Raw genomic sequence first — 19720 nt, forward strand, 5'->3', positions numbered from 1 at the left:
AATTTGTAGTTTGAGGAAAGCTCTGGGTTCCTTCCACCGCTTTTCCTTCCGGGCCCTTGAGATATGCTCCCTCTTTGTTCCGCCTCCTTCCTTTCATGAGGATGACCAGGCCCTGGCCCAGCCCATGAATAACCTAGGCATGAATATCCCACACTGGAACTTTTGAACTCTGGATCAAGCTGGTCCTGATGCCCATCTCTCTACTCTGTATGGGTTAGTGTAGAGGAGGAGGTGAGAAGCAGTACTGGTAATTGGACACCTATTACATGTCAGGGACTAGTCTGGGGGCTTTATTAAGAAAACTCATTTTATACTCTCAACCACCTGGAGAAGGTAGAATTATTATCATTGCCTTGTAGATGAAAAGAACTGAGGCTCAGAGAGGTCAAGTGATTTGCCTGAGGGCAGCCAAACTAGAAAGGGGAAGAAGTGATAGGTCTTTCACATGTGTAGAGCTTCTGTTAGGCCCTGGTTCATGGTGACCCTCTGAGGTGAATAGTGCCATCCCTCTTATCCATCCCTGGATGACAGACCAAGGGTCCACAAATAGAGTCACTTGAGCAGGGGCGGAAAGGTAGATGGTCCCCAAATTTGGATTGCTTCCAAGTTTGACCAAACTGCAGTGTGGGCCTTATGGACCCACCATGCTGAGATGCAGGCAAATCCGGATCTGAGTCTTGGCTTCCCTGTAACATTGCACTGAGCCCTCCTGCATGCCTAAGAGTGCAGTGCACTTGACCTCACCCGGCTAGTTTCTGACAGCCTTGTTTCCAGAGGGTCTTGGGCATCACTGGCCACTGACTCAGGAAAGGGAAGCATCAGTGAAGAGAAGAGTGCAGTCACTTCTGATCTGTACGGAGTCCTTCCAGAAACCCAGCCCAGCCCCAGTAAAGGGCCCTGGTTTGGGACAGTCTGAAAATGCAGCCCAGGGCCATGGCCAGGAAGCTCACTGGGTGAAGATGAGAGAGGCCAGGTCTCAGTCCCACACGGGCCACCTAGTTACCTGGGTGGCCTTGAGCCAGCCCTTTTTAATTCCAGCACCTCTTCACATTGAGAAACTGAACCGCCTGAATCCTGGCTTAGCTTCCTGCTAGTGATGGGATTAAGGGCGAGTCACTTAGCCACTCTGGGCCTCAGTTTTCTTAACTGTGACACAAGGAAAAGAATAGTTCCCAGTTCCTGGGGTGATTATGCACATTAAGTGGGTTAGTGTGTGTACATCGGTTATTCTCAACAGGGACCAAGGGTGGGGTTGCCCTCCCTGGAGGTGTCTGGAAAGTCTGGAAACATTTTTGATTGTCGTGACTTGGGGAGGGGTGCATGTGCCACTGGCATCTAGCGGGTGGGGGCCCAGGATGCTGCTAGACGTCCTACAAAGCACAGGATGGCCCCCACAACACAGAGTCATCTGATCCAAAATGCCAGTAGTGCCAAAGTGGAAAACCCCTGCTGTAAAGCAGTTAGGAATATTCCTGGCACATGGAAGCATTCGATCCATGTTTGTTATCATCGACAGCTTCCCCTCTCCCCTTAATCCACTTAAATATTTATTGAACACCCACCATGTGGCAGGCATATACAAAATACAGCAGTGAGCAAGACATACACAGCCTGCCCTCGTGGAGGCAGAGGAGGCTGACATCAGTCAGATGCTGGCATCAGTGCTGATGCAGGGTCATTCTGAGCAGGAGCACGCTAGGGTGGAGGACGGAGTGCTAAGGGCGTGTTTGTCAGGGAGGGATTTGACCAGAAACGGTAGTCAGGGAAGGCCCCCCTGAAGAAGTGGAATTTCAGCAGACATTTAAGGACAAGCAGAAGGCAGCAAGGCGCGATGGGACGGTGCTCCAGGAGGAGGGAACTGTGTGTGCAAAGGCCCTGAAGGGGGACCCAGCTGTGTGCTTCCTTGTGCATGGGACTCTCCGCACTGCCAGTTGGGAATTGTGTGTGCCTTTGCAGAGGTTTGCGGCATCACATGGGACTGGATCCCAAGGCAGTTCTCTGCGGCAAAGCCAAGGCCTCTGGCGTACCCCTGGGGCACACGGGGACTGCTGGAGTGGTTTGGAGATGTACTGTACCGGTCTTTGGAAACGGCTCCAAAGATGCCACTGGTGCCATCCATCAGGTGGCCACTTGTTAATGCCCCAGCTCCTTAATCTCTGGCCTAGTTCTCCCTCCAGCCATTTCCTAGCCCTCCCTCACTCGGCTGCCAGGCCTGTCTTGGAAGAATTAAACCCAGCCTCTGCCTGGCAGGACCTTAGGATTTAATAGGCAAACTTCCAGCCACTTCCTAAATTATGAGAATGCGTTTTTCCCCTCTTCAGTCTTCAAAGTGACCAGCAACAAAAGCAGCACAGGAATCCCCTCTCAGGGCACCTCCACATCTAAGTTGGAAACATTTGTGGTAGCCAGAAGCCTCATGACAGATGAGAGAATGGGTCTGCCTGAGGGGCCCGTGGTTAACTATTTCTCAATCACCCTCAGAGGCCATCAGCCCCAGTGACATTACAGAGTTCACTTAATCCCTGAGCAGGAGCTGCAGGGGAAGGAACACTGAAGGCTGCAGCCCTGGGCCTGTAAGAGCAGACAGCCACTTTAAAATGTGAATTCAGGCCTGGGAGTATGTCTCCTTTTAAGTGCTGTGCAAATGTGACCGACCTGGGATTTCCTCAGAAATAGCCCCTGCTTCCTTCTAGCTCCTCCTTCTATGTTGTTCTTCTTTGGGGGGGACATCATCATTTCCTTTGAAGGTGGTCCATTGAGAAATGGGCTTCCTGAGCAAACCCTGCACGTGTGTGTTTGCAGAGATGGATTGCAATTTTGGAGGCATCTTGTTCTCTACGTGTTGCTTAAAACCTATACCGTGTGAAACTCATAGTGGGTTCTGAGTTGGGACCCACCATTGTAGAACACATATTTGGACTTAAGGACCATGTTTTCATTGCCTGCTCCCACCCATACATCTAGCACAAGATCAGCGGTACTATAGACCCTCCAGAAATATCGTTCTATAACGTTCTGGCCATTTTCCTGTGGACCAAGCATCTCTACTCAACATGAAGAGATTATAATGATATCCTGAGTGGAAACCAAAATGGTAGCTATGATGCCAGTGGCCTGGCCCAGATGTCCCAGGAAGGTGCCATTTTGTTTATACTGCAGTAAAAATTCCTTTGTGACAAAGCAGCTTAGGTTAAATAGAAATCTCATGGATAAGAAGTCAAGTCCCACCAATTCCAATGGATTTCATGTGAAGGTTTTCCCCAGGCCTTTCAAAGTTACCTATCAAAGGATAAGGTCAGGAAGGCAAGATCCCCTGTGTGGGGGTGGAGGAGAGGGAGTAATTCAGCAGCAGACATCCTGGCCATCACTGAGGGAGGCTCTAATTTGGAGCAAGTAAAGCCTTGGAGTTATACTTTGCTGGTAAAGGCAGACCCTCCCTCAATAATCTTTTTAGCATTCCACTCCTTCAAAGACCACTTGGACCCCAAAGCCCTCGTGCAGCCAGAAGACATGTGAATATCCCATCAGTTGTGTAGAAGCAATAGATTGGAATCCCCCAGATAGTTCACTCAATCTCAGAATGATAAATGATCAATCATTGCATTCCTCCTAAATGAAATTAAGATGTTAAGATATATGGCTTGGGGCTTCTGGATGGGATTTCTGCAGTTGAATTTCCAACTGAAAATGTATTGCTTTGGCACCACTGGGAAAGGGAGCCATTCTGGATCTATGTTAAAACAAAACATTTGACAGTGGAGAAGAATGCTTCAGACATGTTAATTTTTTTCATATTTAAAAGTGATTAATCATCCCCAATGCTGTGAAGCTGGAAGGCCGGGAAGCAAACTCTTGGAGGGGAAGGAGGAAGTATGGACCTTGATACGCTGCAGTGGAGGCTTTTGAAGGAGCCTGTAGGTGAGCCCTTGTTGAGAGACAAAAAGCACCAACAGAAAATCTATTTAAAAGGACAGAGAGTCTGGACAAAACCCTAGGAATGCACAGAAATGCATTTTTCTATTAGCATAGTGAGAAGGAAGACGAGGAAGAAGGAGAAGAAGGAGCCATTCCCTTCCAGTAAGCGCATGTAACCACCAAAGAGGTTACTTCCTTGGAAGGCGTTTTCAGCCCTCCTGCCACAGCAGGTCAGGGCCCCGATGTGCTCCTGCAAGTTGGGTTTTGATGTCCCGGTGTGCGAGATTACACCATGGCCCCACCTATCTGTGGGCCCCCCCTAGCTGTGTTGTTTAACATGCAACTTTAGTCTCTGCTCCTATTTCTGGAGCAGTGTAATGGGTTAATAACAGCAACCCCTTCAGCATGTCAGGACTGGATGGCGTAAAGCAAAATGTCTGTGCTCAGTGAATTTGGGGGCATCATTCTCCTCCTTGGTACTTACTGAAATTTTAATTAGTAAATCATATGCTCATTTTAATTACTTGTGGAATGTAATGTCTGACATGCTCACTAGATGTGCCTTCCATGAAGTCAGTGTCTGTCTCATTCAGCCACATGTCCCCAGGACTTAGCTTGGTTCCTGATAGATGCGTTAAAAATTGTGGGAGGGAGAGTGGGAGGGAGGGGAGGAGGGAAGGAAAAAAGGAGACAAGGAGAAGAAGGAAGAAAAGGAAGGAAGGAAGGAAGGAAGGAAGGAAGGAAGGAAGGAAGGAAGGGAGAAATGAAGGGAAGAAAGGATTCTCTTACTTTTCATAAGCATAACTTGAAGACAATATCAAATGCAAGCTGAATCTGCCTTTGAGTCTCATTTAAGACCCCATATCCCTTTCAACTCTCAGACCAAAATGAGGTCACTTTTTACCTATTCCCCTATTTACAGGTGGGTGTGCATTAGGGCTCAGAGGGCTCAGAGACCCTGAATATCTCTAAAAGGCCTGCCTTCACTCAGCTGGTTGCTGGCTTGTGTTCCTACATTTCCTTTTTCCCTTTCCACATACCAAAGTGGTCTTCCCCACCCCCAAGAAGGCTAGTACCTTTTGTTGCAGGAAACTCTGATTTGGCAGTTGCTTAGAAAACACAGAAAAGTTTGAAGCAAGCTGAAATTAAAGCACAGTTAATCAAATGCAAAACTCCATTCAGCCCCTATCTGCCAAAAATAAATAGTTTAAAATATGAATTTCAGATCACCGACAATGATGACTGTGTTTATGGTAGTGGGGTTGACTGCCTTCAGCGGCCATCGTTGCCGGCGTGCAACCAGCATTTAGAAATGAAACAAAAACACATTGAACTTGCTGCATTAGCTGTTGCCACATCGGAACGCTAATGGGTTTAGTGACCACAGCCGACCCAGGCCAGAGTGTGTCAACAGCCCAAGGACCAGCCTCGCTTGCTGTTTGTGCTTTGCCCAAGTTGTTACAAGTTTAATTCTTTGCAGCTTACTTTTCCTGCTGTTTTGGCCTCTCCGGCACTAACTAAAGAGCGCAGCAGCCAGCCCAGCGTCATGTAGCCAGGCCTTGGGGACCCTCGCAAGAGCTCTGTAGATGCAGGCATCTCAGCCTCTTGGGCCTGATGACCGGTGGGATTAGAGCTCCAGAAGGTGTACTTGACCGTCCTTCCCCTCGACCTCCAGCCTTCTTTATTCCAGTCACTTCTAAAATCCGTTCTGGAAATAGCCCAGCCTGAAGCAGATGCAAAGGGCCTCTTGATTTGCCACTCATTTGGAAAAGTGGAGTCTTCCTGCCTCTCTTCCTGCACAAGAAAGCATGCTGCACAGAGTGTGCACCACGAAGGGGGGTTCCTCGCATTACACTCAGGCTTTCCGCCCTGTCTGCCAAACGAAGTCCACTGTCTCCAATTCTAAGCAGCCCAGTCAAGCACCGGGCTACAGGACCTTGGTGGTGAAGAGGTTAAATCGCTCAACAGGCTGGATCTGTGTTTTCCTGCCCACACTTGCTCCTGGCCTAAGGCAGTGCCTGCTGTTTGGGGAGGGGGGGGAAAGGGAGGTCTCGCCTGGACCCAGGTGGCCGACAGGCAAACCATGTTATTAAGAAGCAGGGATCACAAAACCTTGATCTTCAAAAGAGACCCCTAATTAGTCGCCAGCCCAAGAGTAAATGGCATTCTACCTCAGTGAGGCGGGAAGGGCGCCTTCCAGTTCTGGGGACTAATTGCCATTATTGGCTCTATGAAGATCCTGTTGTAAACACTTGTCATCTGAGCCACTTCTGGTCGGCAGACTGGAGATATCAAATTGTTCCTTCATGTTTCAAATTCTGCAAAATACCTTGCCGGCTCCTCTCTCTAGGAGGGTGCACATGACTGCTTTCTTAGCACCAGGCTAGAGAGATGTTTCCCTGTCGCTGCTCTATGCTGTGGCAAGCTCATACTAAAACTGAGTTCTTGTCAGGAAGGGATTCAAAAACATGTTTTACTTTATCCTCAATTGAATTTGAAAATGCCATCTCAAAAATAAACTGTAATGGCAGGCTGAGGAATTTATCGTGAAGCTAATGGGGCTGAAGCTTTGGGCCCCCTCAAGTGCACAGACTTTTTCCAAGACCCTCAGAGAGGCCCTAATGATGTGGACGAGTCAACTGTTTGTCTATTCTTTGTCTGTAAGAGGGCCCACCGAAGGGGATAGAACCAAATGTGCTCTGGGATAGTACCTGGAATGTGTTTCTTTATCTTTTGTATCATGTACTCTTGTTACTTCTGGAAGTATTTTCTCCCTGCTCTTAGACTTACTCATTCTTGGTCCTTTGGGGCACTTGTGAAGAGAAAAGCAAACTTCTCAGGCCGCATGCAGAATGCTAGGTTTTGTCTAAGTTTATGCTTGATCTAGGAATATTTCAAGAACTTGGGGCCGAGGTACCCGGGATCCGTGTCAAGGGCAGACTGGATAATACCCAACTCAGATGGCAAAAGAGGCCAACCTAAAGGGAGATTTGGGGGACCTGGGGATTTGGGCTTGTGACTCTCCAGACCACTGGGATTCGATTCTATTCTATGGACACTTCCATGGCAATAAATATGTCAGACTGAGAGAGAGAGAAGGAAAAAGCAGTGAATAATGTGTGAATACTCCTGTGAAGTGTGAGTTTCCTATTCACCTTCAGGACCAGCTTTAGCAAGCATTTAGGGACTGTGAGACGGTATGGTCTATGCTAACATCCACAAGGAGCTATGTTGCAGGGCCCAAACGTCATGTCACGACAAACGGCCCCTCTGTCTCCCAAAGCGGAGCTCCAGAACCATTTCGTCGGGGAGCTAGGGAGTCACCATTACTCAGCAATAATTCCTTTGTGAGAACAGTTCAGGGTGGAAGTTCTATACACAAGGCTTAGGATGTTTGCTCATAGGATTCCATCGTCTCCGTGATGAAAGCGGACAGTTTTTCCCCTCCAGGTAACCTAATAACCTCAGACAACCATCAGGAGCGGTGGTAGTGGCCCTCGCTGCGTGGGGGTTCTCCGGGGCGACTCGGGCATTTCCCCCTCTCTCCGGGGCACGGGTGTTCTGTTTGTTGAAACGGTCCCTGTCTCCAGCGTCACTCTCAGCACCCCCGAAGATTCCCAAAGCATTATTTTAACCTATGCGTTTCACTGATTTGAGATGTTAGACATTGCATGCCAAACTTCTGGTTATTCTAACTAGTTCAGAAAAGAAAGACTAACATCGGTTTTGACAACAAACAAAACCAGTTTTTGTTCTATCACTTATGTTTAAAAGATTCCAATTTCAAACTAAACACAATGTGTGGTTATTCTGTCAGCGGTTTATACAGCCACCAGGGCGCCAGAGTCACACACTGCATACATCATTGTAGTTTTAAAATGTACTTAATGAACATTTTTTTTCTTCTCTAGTAACTACTTCATTGCCTTAAATGAATGCATTCCAATAGAATTTGTAACAAATGACCACTTTGTGTTTGCATTAATGCCAAACACGTTTAACAAATTTTTAACAAGGAGCCCTGGCAAAATGCCAAACTCCTAGAGGGACACTGGAAGAATGCTATAAATTTAAACTAGATTTTACCTTTTCACTTAGCTCAGCAAGTGTCTTAGGTGTCTTGCTATCTCAGGATTGTGGCATTTCTACTCTATGTCAGAGAAGTTGTACATTTTCATTATTTTTATTACTTGGGTTGTACCTATTTCCACAGGACTTTTAAATCTATGCAGCCGTGTCCGAAATAATATGATGGCAGCTTAGAATAGATGTTTATTTCTGCGAAATTGTTCATGCCTTATATAGCTTGGTAGATGCAGGTATGCAATACGTACTTTAACAAAAACATGATATTTAAAACGGCACAGTCAACCATTTAAATACAAAAACAACAGGGGTGCCTGGGTGGCTCAGTCAGTTGAGTGTCGGACTTCAGCTCAGGTCATGATCTCACGGTTCGTGGGTTCGAGCCCCGCGTCGGGCTCTGTGCTGACAGCTCAGAGCCTGGAGCCTGTTTCAGATTCTGTGTCTCCCTCTCTCTCTCTGCCCCTAACCCACTCGCATTCTGTCTCTGTCTCTCTCAAGATAAATAAAACATTTTTAAAAAAATTTAAATGCAAAAACAACAGATTAGGCCAGCGATTCTCAAGTAGGGGGATTTGCCCCCTAGATGATATTTGGCAATATTGGGAGACATTTTTGATTGTCATGGCCAGGAGAGTGGGTGATGCTACTGGCATCTAGTGGGCAGAGGCCAGGGATGTTGCTACGCATCCTATAACGGTGAGCATCCCCACAACAATGAGTGACCCAGCCCCGAGTGTCCACAGCATCAAGTCAAGAAATCCTGGGGTTGAGTGGCAAGGGCCTTTGGCCTCTGGACAGTCTCTCAGGCTAAAGAAACTATTATCTCAAGAAAACTTACAACTAAAAGCACATTTCTTTTCAACCAGTGTTCTAAGAATTACACAGAGTACCTGACACTGATATTGAGTGGCAGATTTCTGACTTTCACTCCTGCTGCTGTCTGTCCTTGAGAAGAGAAAAGCTGGGCTATAGCAGCCTGGCCTAAAATGTCAACTGAGGCAGTGCTGGGGACGGTTGGTGGCCTGAGTATGGGAATGTGCAAGCCCAGTGACCCACTCCCGGTGCTCCTTGCTGAAGGCCACTGCCGGGAAGTGGGAATGATCTCCAAGACAGGGCTGGGGGCAGGCAGGGCCCTGCATGTCCACAAGAAGATAGCTTTAGTGTTCCGTGGACACTTTTATTTTAATAGCTATGCAATTATTATAATGTGTGTTAGACAAATACTGGCTCCATTATGGCATTAAAATAAATCTTTTTTTTTTCTTTGAGCATAGGCCCTAATTTTTAGAGTTAGGCAAACAAGCACTTACATAAAAATAAATCTTTCTTAAAAAGAAAATTTAAGTTTTTAGAAAATACTTTTAAAGAAAAATATTAATTGTGACAGGTGTTTATGAAGAGATTACAAAAATTGGGAAGGTGGAACACAAAAGATCAAGATTTAGAAAATTCTGCCATCATAGTAAAGAGAATGGGCTCTAGAAGCCAGAAGATGTGGGTTCAGATCAGGCCCCAGAAAGGTGGGAATTTGACCTAAAGCATTCAGTCCCTGGAAGCCTCAGTCTCCTCATCTGTGTCAGGGGCTGATCAACCCGACTAGAACCATGGTGCTCTCCAGCTTGTCTGAGATAATTTCTGCAATAGCACGGAGCACCGTGGTGGATGGCGAGCACCGAACATTAGCTATGAATAAATGACTACAATAATAACTACAGAAATAAATTCTAAGGAGACAGCAGTGTATGCTGCCATTCATCTGATTTCCTTGGTTTAAAACAGTGTGGGTAAGTTGCACCCAGTGCACAGAAACCGAAGTCGAAATCCAAATCCCGAGTTCTCTAGGTGCCCTCGCCAGAAAGCTCCACCTCCCTAACAGCAGTTTGCAATTCTGAGCCGCCGGTTTGCTGGGCCCACCCCACCCCCCATCCACAGCCCTTTGGGCTCTCAAGTGTTACATTTTATTGCCCTGTGGAGCTGTAGGAGGCCACTCACAAGGTAAAATGTTGCTCTCCACTCATATTTTTGAATTATGGCTTCAAGGTGGTTGCTCCTATCAAGAAAATTAAATGATTTAACATAATTTGTTGCCACTTTGATCACAACAATAATAAATAAATCTTCGTGAGGAAAACGGGAAACCCATTCCGCCCAGTTTTAAAAGATGTTAAGTAATAACACAGATGTAGTTACAGATTTCTCTCTCTCTCTCTCTCTCTCTCTCTCTCTCTCTCTCTCTCTCTTTTTTTAGCAGAAACGACTCTATTGGGTTTTCCTGTGAGCGGAATCACTTAGTGAAGTTATGCTGCAGGATGCCTGCCTCCCCTCCAGAAGGAGCAGCTCTTCTCTTAGGCAGTTGTTAATTAGTCTATCAGGGGCTTGCTGTTCTGTGGGCACCATGTGCAATGTCAGGGGCATCCAAAGCCCACGTGAATGGGTGTCTGTTTTTGTACCTGGGGGCACAGCACACATTTGGAAAGCACATGGAGCGTAATGGACATTAACCCAGATGTCAAAAATAGCCTGCGTTTTACTACTGTTATTAAACAGTTTCCCCTTTAACCCCTCCGTGTTTACCAAAGACCCCTTTCTCCCAGCCAGTTTCTGCAAATCACTACTGAAAGGGCAGGAGAAGAAAGTCATAATCGGGCAGGTGTCTTTATTCCAAAGAAAAACAGTCTGAAGGAGTATTTGTGAGACACCACACATTTATAGCCTGCTCCCCTGGGGGCGCTTGTCCTGGGGCAGAATCTTACTGCGGTGATCACCCGCTCGCCCCACCCCCACAGCCACCCCTTACCCCCTGCACACCAACCGCAGGGGTGGTTCCTTCCCCAAGAACCCAGCCGAGACTTTTCGCAATGGGAACAGCCTTCTATTCTTCTGTGATACCAGTTACACATTCTTTGGTTTAAAAAGTCCAAGAACAACGAAAATTCCAAGGAAGAAAATTTTTAAACACTGCCCAGAAATAACTATTAATGATATTCTGGTATATGCATTTGCAGGTGTTTATGTTTATGCGTGTGTTGCAGCAAGAATGTGGTTGAGCTGCACATACGGAATTGTGGTCTGAACACTGGAAATTTTTGGGCATCTCTCCATATTAAAAAATATATATATGTTCTGATTGTCATATAGTCAAATCTTAAACATGCTTGTCACAGACCCCTGTTCATTTCCTTTGAGGCACAAATTTTTTAAAATCCTCATTCTCTTATTTGTGTATCTATTTGTCTGTCTTGCTCCTAAAAATACAGGTTTCATGAGGGTACAGATTTCGTCTGTCCTGTTTAATGTGGGTTTTTTTTTTTTTTTTGAGAGAGAGAGAGAGAGAGAGAGAGAGAGAGCCATAAAGCACTAGCAGGGGAGGGGCAGAGAGAGAGAGAGGGAGACACACAATCTAAAACAGGTCCAGGCTCGGAGCTGTCAGCACAGAGCCCGATGTGAGGCTTGAACTCACGAACCACCAGATCATAACCTGAGATGAAGTCAGATGCTTAACTGACTGAGCCACCCAGGTGCCCCTGTCTTTTTTACCACTGTACCCCTGGCACCAAGCACACTGCCTGATACAGAGGAGCTGTATTAGTTTGCTATCACTGCATAACAAATTAACACAAACTTAGTGACTAAAACAACACTCATTTATTAAGTCACAGTTTCTATAGGTCAGAAGCCAAGTCACACACCACTGGGTCCTTGTCTTAGGGTCTCCTAAGGCCAAAATCAAGGTGTTGACCAGGCTGGACTTTAACCTGGAGGCTCTGGGGAAGCACCCACCTCCGGGCTCATTCAAGTTGTTAGCAGAATTCAGTTCCTTGTGGTTGTAGGACTAAGGGCCCAGTTTTCTTGCTGGCTGTCAGCTCGGGGCTGCACATGGACTGTGCAGGACGCGCTCGGGTCCTTGCTCCATGATTCCCTCCATCTCAGCACAGCAAATCCCTCTCGTGTTTCAGATTTCCCTTTCTCTCCTGCTACTAACGAGAGAAGAGTCTGTGCTATTCAAAGTTCCTGTGATTAAATTAAGTCTGCTCAGGTCAACCCTCTTGATTAACTTAAAGTCAGTGGATTAGCGACCTTCCTTACATCTGTAAGGTAGCATAATCATGGTGTGAGATGTTCACGGTGTCGGTCTCCAGGATCAGAGCAGGAAATATTGCTGGGGAGGGGGTGGGTTCTGCCTACTCTGAATGCTCCCTAATACCTGTGGCATGAAGGAGTGAATCAGTTTGTTCCATGAACTGTGCAAGGCTCAGGGGATGCTAGATGAGCAAGACTGGCCTGGCCCCTCCCTTGTAGATCTTATAGCCTAGACCAGTATTATTCAGGTAGAAATATAATACCAGCCAATGGTTTTCAGTTTTCTCATAGCCACATTAAAAATAAGAAGAAACCAACTGAAACTGAAATTAACTGTAATACTATATTTAACTTGATCCCATATGTCCAAAATATTATTTTAACACAAAATCAATATTAAAAAACTAAATTCATAGTAACTAATAGTGCATGGTGTGTGAACTAGCTGGAATTTAAAGAAAAATGTAAAAATTCAGAGGAAAAAGAAACGATAAAATAAGAAAACTAAATTCATACTAACTCTAAAATTCAATATATTTATATTCATTCAAAATCAATATAAAAAATAAATCCATACTAAAGCTTCAAAATCTGCTGTGTATTTTCACTTATAGCACATCTCAATTTGGACCAGCCATATTTCAAGTGAATAGCCACACGTGGGTAGTGGCTACCAATATGGATAGTAAAAGTCAGACAAATCACCAGAAGGGGAGAGTGAAGTATGTGTGAGACTCCTCGCTGTATCCCACATTCAGGAGGGTCAGGCAAGTCTTCTAGGGAGGAAGTGACATCTAAACTGAGACCAAAGAGGAAGTAGGCACTGGTCAGGTCAAGGGCTGATGTAAACGCGGGTCAGACAAGTGTGTGAGATGAGGAGAAAAGAAGGCTTTGTATTGCAGAATCAAGCCCAGCACAGGTGGGACGTGAAGTGTGGGGCTGGAGAGAGAGAGGCCAGCGTGGCCAGAGTCTCCTCTCCATCCTGAGGGCAATGGGATTGTAAATTCAGGTTGTACACAGGAAACACAAGATGGAATAGATGTCGTTATGGAAATAGCGCTATGGAATAGGCACATGAGAACACTGAGTTGGGTGCTTCGGGAGAAGAGGCGTGGGGACAGAGTGGGCCTGCTGTGACCATCCAGGTAAGGCAGGACTAGCCAGAGATCATCCCACGGTGGGTGGTTGCCCGGATTGCCTCATTGCTGAAAGCTAAGATTCCTTTTTTTTTTAAAGCAGAGGCTTATTTGCCCCCCAGCAAGGGATCATCTGCATTTCTAACTGCTGGCAATGTCATCTGAGTCTTTCTCTCAAAGCCTTTTAGGCCTTCCCGCGAATGGATTGTCTGGTTGAAGGAGCAGCAGCCCTTTCGGAGTGTCCTCTCTTCCTCAGAGCACACCTCATCTAGCACACACATCTCGTGCAGTGCCGTTGTGAGGCACTGTATCTGCCTAGTGACCTGCTACCCAGCTGGAAATCTTTCTCTCAACTGAATAAATGATTGTTCTTTGCTACTTTATCTTGGAAAAACATCAAGGACATCAGACATTCACTGTAATTATTTTTCACTCGTTTCCCCATCTGTAAAATATGACCGGTGCATTTTAGTACTACTTTGGGTTTCTCTTTACCTTTTAATCATGTGGCCTTTTAATATATTGGTCAGCCCTTTAAAAGGATGATTAAGAAATGCTTAATGCACAAAAGAATTAGAGCAATGCACAGCTCACGGAGCAGAAAGCGTGCTCTGACTTACAATTTTCATACAAAGTTTGCAGAGATTTTATGTGCCAGAATGAGTAATATGATCTCCTCTAGGAACTCCCTAGCTTTCTGGCTCTGCAAAAGTCATTTTTTTGCCCCGATTCAAGTTTCTTAACCAGAAGGGTTACACCAAACTCCTCAGAGTATGAATTAGCAGAGTTCATCCAAGCCACATATTTCATTTGCACTGTTTAACGATGGCTGGAAATAACTGCCTACCTGTGCAGACACTGGGATCTTTGGCGCGCTCATTAGTCAGTGTGGCTTGAGAAATTCTGTGCATCAGCCACCAAATCAGACAGCTCAGGCTGTATATAAAAAGCGGCTCACACATGTGTGAGTATGTGTATGCGTGTGTGCGTTTGATCTTTCCCCTCCCCACCATATTCCCCAGATAGCTGCACTATTACCAAGTGCCCGGAAACTCCCGAAGCATTCGCAGGCCATATGTGAATGATAATGAGCATCAGCAGGGAAGAAAATCAGCATTTGAAGGGTCATATGGGCTGGTCCTCTCTTCCCACCCATTTTGCTGACTTTCCCAGGCTACACTTGTATTCCACACCAGGGCCTCTTACTGGGGCAGTGAGAACATTTGGGGTGCTTCTGCATATCTGTTCCCCAGGGCATGAAGTATGCAGACGGATGACCGTTACATCTATGCTTGGGGTCGAGTACACAAACACACACACACACACACACACACACACACACACACATACACATGCCATTGCATGCTGGGATGAAGGCCAGCTTTGTTTTGTTCTCTCTTTAATGAGATATCAATGTCCTTTTTAAAGTATGTTTTTATTTTGGTAAAATATACACTAAAATGTACCATTTTAACCAACATAAATGTATAAGTTAAATGTAATTCAGAGGCATTTAGTACATACACGGAGTTGTACAACCACTACTGTCCCTTTCTAGGATTTTCTCACTATCCCAAACGATTGCTTAATTGTACCCACAAAGCACTCCCCCCTCCCCTTCCCTCCAGCCCCTGGCAAGCCTCTAGTCTATTTTATGCTTCTATGAATTTGTCTATTCCAGATATTTCACATAAGTGGAATCATGCAGTATTTGTCCTTTGGTGTCTGGCTTATTCACTTATTTCACTGCCATGGTGTCTCCCAGTGTCATTCATATTGTGGCATGAATCAGAACTTCATTTCTTTTTAGGGCTGTGTACTACTGTTCCACTGTATGCACAGTGGATTTGCTTATCCATCCATTTGCTGATAGACACTTGAGAGTTGTTTCTCCCTGTTTGTTGTGAACAATGCTGCGACGAGCATTTGGATCCAGGTATTTGTTTGAGTCTCTGTTTTCCATTCTTCTGCATTCATACCCAGGAGTGGGATTGCCAGTGCCAGTAGGTGTTTAAATCATTGCTCTTAAACGGTTTGTAAGCGAATGTTAAGTTTTCTGGTGTCTTGACCATCTTTAACTCTCTTGTCTCTGTAAAGTCGAGCTAAAAATAGTTTAAGAACCATACTCATTATAGAAAAGTGTGGGGAGAAAAAAAATGAACACATGGTCTGATCACATAGAAATCATCACTGGAACATTTTGGTATATTTCCTTTCAATTTCAGTTTCTTTTTGCCTATCAAGAGACATCTATACCTGGATGTGACATATTTTGAAAGAGGCCTCCTCTCAGATATGTTTCCAGGACATAATTTAACTTCATGTTCACTTTGCCCTTCCTCTGTGCTTCCTCCTCATCGCCCTCTTCCTCATCCCAACCAACCGCAACCAAAGAGAGTGGTGGAGGGTCAGCGCAGGGGTGAGTATGGGAACGCCGGCCAGGATTCTCTCCTGAGTCAATGGCAGTTGCTTCCCCTGCTAAATTGTGTGCTTTCTTGTTGCAGCTATCAGAAGAGCAGACTAAAGGGGAAACGCAGCTCTGCAGCAACATTCTGATAATCTACTGCAGCGTGGCTCACGTCACTGGCCATCACCACCTGGAACGCTCATCAGGCCTGGAAGAGGAGCTTTCATTTCCATTATGGCGCACAGTTCTGTTCGACTTGATATTTCCTTCATCATCTCATGTCATTCCTCATGGATTCAGATATGTTGGACAGGAAGAAAGAGGAGGAGGAGAAACATGACAGACCCTCCTTTTTGTCAGGATTTGGGCATTTAAAACGTGATCATCTCTTCTGAAGGTCATTATTTGATAAATTTTATTTATGTTACTTAAACATCGTTGGATACATTTGAGCTCCATGGGATTTTAGCTGTGGAGTCTGCTTCTGTTGGACAACTAGCTTCACCTCCAGTATTTCTGCTGGTTCCGCTTAAGTGGTCATTCCTAATGCGTTAGATTATCAAAAAGTGTAAATCCTGTGCGTGAGTGGTGTTGGCAGTGTTTGTATACCAAGATGCATGGAGCGTTTGACAAAGAAAGCAAAACACCAAAAACGGCGAGCCTTTACCCTCCTCTATTTCTTTAATCCGCTGTTTGAAGAACCGCGTTTTGATGGTGTAACCAGTAGTTACCTCTGGGCCAGGTTGGAAATGAAATCAATTTTTTAAACCACTAATACTTGCCAAGAAATCGCCTTACGAGAACATGGTGTGTGTCTTTGACAATGCATGGCACATCTAAATTGATCTTTCGTAATTTTATCTGCCCCGGTTTTGTACCGGAGAGTGGCAAAAGCCTGAGGCACCTACATATTTCTATTCCGTGTGTTCCACACATCTCCATGGCTGGGATGAGCCCAAGCCTCAGACTCTTCCCATTCCCGTACATGCAGGTCTCCATGAAGAAGCTGGGACTCATTCACATTTCAAGATCCAAATGCTGTGCAAACAGTGTAAGCTTGAAGGGTCATTTCTCATTTTTTAAAAAATGTCTCCAACGTGGATTCCAAAGCATTTTCAGCATCCAACATGAAAGCATTGATGAATGAGGAATAATCACAAAAGCTGTGTATCTGTATATAGCTCTACACAACATGTCTGTGGGTACAGCGTCATTATTTAAAGCACATGCCAGGGAAAGAGACCAAATTTTAAGGTCTTTTACATACAGTGACATGGTACTAAGGAGAATTTAACTCCTACTGCTTCCTCTGAAGATTAAAAAATAACTAAAGTTGTTATAACTTCATAAAACTCATGACCAGTCTGGCAAATATGTGCAACTCTCGTATCGATCCACTTTCTCGTCAATGGAAGAAACCCTTCCACATGTATGCAAGTGGGAAATGAAAATCTGCATTCTTAAAAGGATAAACAGTGAAGTTAAGCATGAGTGGCCTTAATAAATACAGTTGTCTTTCTTTGCTGCTGTGGAAAGGATTCTACACAGGTGTTCCTGAAGTCTTGCATTGCATTCAGTCGTTATTATTACTTTTCCAAGTGTTGGTGCAATTAACTCTGGACCTCTCCTGTGAGCCATAGAGGTATTTAAAAGACAGACACCTTACTTGTCGGGGAACATGAATCTGTGTCTGACTTGCACTGTTCATCCTTGGTGCATTAGGAGTAATATATTCAAGCAGGTTTCTCGCTTCTGGCTTTGTTCTTGTCGTCAGTAAGTATAGCGAACTATGTAAAGCTTTTGTGTTGCATAAACAATCCAAATACATTCACGTTTAAAAAGTTTGTCCTTTAACTATCAAAGGGACTTAGGTTTCCGTTGGAGAAATGAACAGAGTTCTTTGCAAGCACATACAGCACATTTCAAAATCAGGTCGCACTGCAAACCCAGGCCGCAAGTGCGTCCCCGTGAACAATTTGGATGTCCTCAGGTAGGCGGCCCCCACTGCCTCCTACAGCGGGATCCTCACCTGAACTCTGCAACTGAATACTTGAAGTAGGAAGTAGGAGATCCACAAGGGAAATTAGGGTCCTCAAAGCAGAAAAAGCAACCAACCGTGTATAGTTAGCGATTTCTAAGTACGTGCCAATTCTGTCACAGCTGTTGTTTTGGGGGATCATTTTTTTGCCCCACTTTTGTTGGATTAAAGTATTATCAACCTTACCATTAGGGGGCATCTTCTTTAGTCCCCTAAAAATTCAATCCCGTCGAACATAGCGTCTTTTCCCATCTCATGTACCTATTCTCCGATGTTGGGGGGAGGGTTACCAAAAAAATTTCCTTTTCACATCTTAAAAATAGTCTCTGGGTTTACAACAAACACTGTGATGTCGGGAAGATATTTCCTTTGCGCAAACGTTAGCAGGCACCCCTCTAATCATAACGAAGTTGAAAAAAAAGTTGAGGCTGACATTTAGGAGAAGTTGGTCTTCTCTCTTTGTGCAAAAGCAGGCTTGTACCTTATACCCCATTTGATTTTGATGTACAGTCTCAATTTTGTATTTAATGATTTTTGTGTATCCAGTATGCACGTTAACAGCGTGTCAACTTTCATTTGAAAGTGGGTTTCCATTTACTTTTTAAACAGTGTTTCTGATGAGACCTCCAACGTGTTGTCATAAGCTCTATCTGAGATGTTTTTGTGTAGAGTGGCGTTTGAATGCTGCCAGGGGTCAGTGTATCTAATTCCCAGAGACCCTCGTTTGATAGTGCTTCTTGTAATTTTTCTTCAAGTGAGTGGCATGTGGGTTGTGAATATTGACCATGTGATTATGGACTTCGATATGAAAACAATAAATAAAACTAAGGAACCCTCAGAAACTACCAGTGGGCATGTATTAGCCAGTCATCGTAACCTCGTGTCTAGTAGAACAACATACAAGGTATGTACAGTTCATAAATTTGTTATCATGTGTATGAGAAGTACTTTGTGCTGATCGCCTTATTTATATTCATCAAATAAACTTTGTTTCTTTCTGAAGTGAGTTCATTCCATCTCTAATAAATGCTCCTTTGTGGTGGTTTCTAATCTTTTTCGGGTCATGGATCTTCACTTGAGGAACCTAACAACTTGAAGAAAAAGGGAAGGTGTATACTCCCTTTACTGGAGTCGTCAAGGCATAAATTTCCCTTTACACATAGCTGGTTCCAGAGGTTCATATTAAGGAATTAAGTCATTGAAGGGGTCTCCCTTCTTCCTTGCTTCCCGCTTTCCCGTCCCTTTGTCTTCTCTTTCTCTCAATCTCCCCCTGCTTCTCTCTCTCTTCTATCCCTCCCCTCTTAAAAAACAAAAAAACAAATTAATGTTTATTTATCTTTAAGAGAGAGGGAGACAGAGACAGAGCATGAGCGGGGGAGGGGCAGAGAGGGAGGGAGACACGGAATCTGAAGCAGGATCCAGGCTCTGAGCTGACAGCGCAGAGCCCAATGTGGCACTCAGACTCATGAGTTGTGAGACCATGACCTGAGAGGAAGTCAGATGCTTCACTGACTGAGCCACCCAGGCGCCCTTCCCTCCCTCTTTTCCTCCTTCCCACCTTTTCTCTCCTCCCACTTCTTCCTCTCCCTCCCTCCCTTCTGCTTCTCCCCCTTGTTTCCTCTGTACTTTCTGTGGGGTTGACATCAGTCACTGCTGGGTTCTTTTCACTTGGTGGTAAAGATAATTCCCAACAGCTTTGAGTATGCTAGGATTTAAGAGGAGGGACCCTCTCCCTCCAAGCATCCATATCAGCCCCCTAAAGGGACTCACTGGTCCTTTTTGGATCATGCATCCAATTACCTTATTCAAGGGAGTTGGGAGGGTGAGACCCTGTGATTGACAGCCTCACTGATGTGGGAGGGACAGGTTCCAAAGGGAAAAAATGGGCTTTATTCTAGAAGAGAGGGACAAGAAAGCCGGGCAGGCAGGAATAATAGCTAGCCCTGGATACACTTGGTTACACACACAAAATCATCCAGAAAAACACACAAAATCATCCGTGCAAGGGCTCACCAGCCTTCACAGCCCAACTGTGGATCATGGTGGGGAACAGCTCCT

General features: G+C 45.1%; 1 protein-coding gene across 10 annotated transcripts in view; it reads left to right on the forward strand.

Annotated features, from left to right (window-relative positions):
- The window catches only part of ERC2 (ELKS/RAB6-interacting/CAST family member 2), a 934759-nt gene extending 916095 nt beyond the window's left edge, over window positions 1-18664 (forward strand). For 6 of the 10 annotated variants that reach the window (XM_086697880.1, XM_086697881.1, XM_086697884.1 and 3 more), the window contains one exon: window positions 15722-18664. In XM_086697880.1, the coding sequence (XP_086554006.1) occupies window positions 15722-15964 (243 nt within the window). In that variant the 3' untranslated portion in view covers window positions 15965-18664. The remainder of the gene's footprint in view (window positions 1-15721) is intronic. The other 4 variants (XR_015248352.1, XR_015248351.1, XR_015248353.1 and 1 more) reach the window with 3 other exon arrangements.
- Window positions 18665-19720: the final 1056 nt, after the last annotated feature.

Source organism: Puma concolor, chromosome A2 (assembly GCF_028749965.1).
Source record: "Puma concolor isolate L17-30 chromosome A2, mPumCon1.1.hap2, whole genome shotgun sequence".
NCBI lineage: Eukaryota > Metazoa > Chordata > Mammalia > Carnivora > Felidae > Puma > Puma concolor.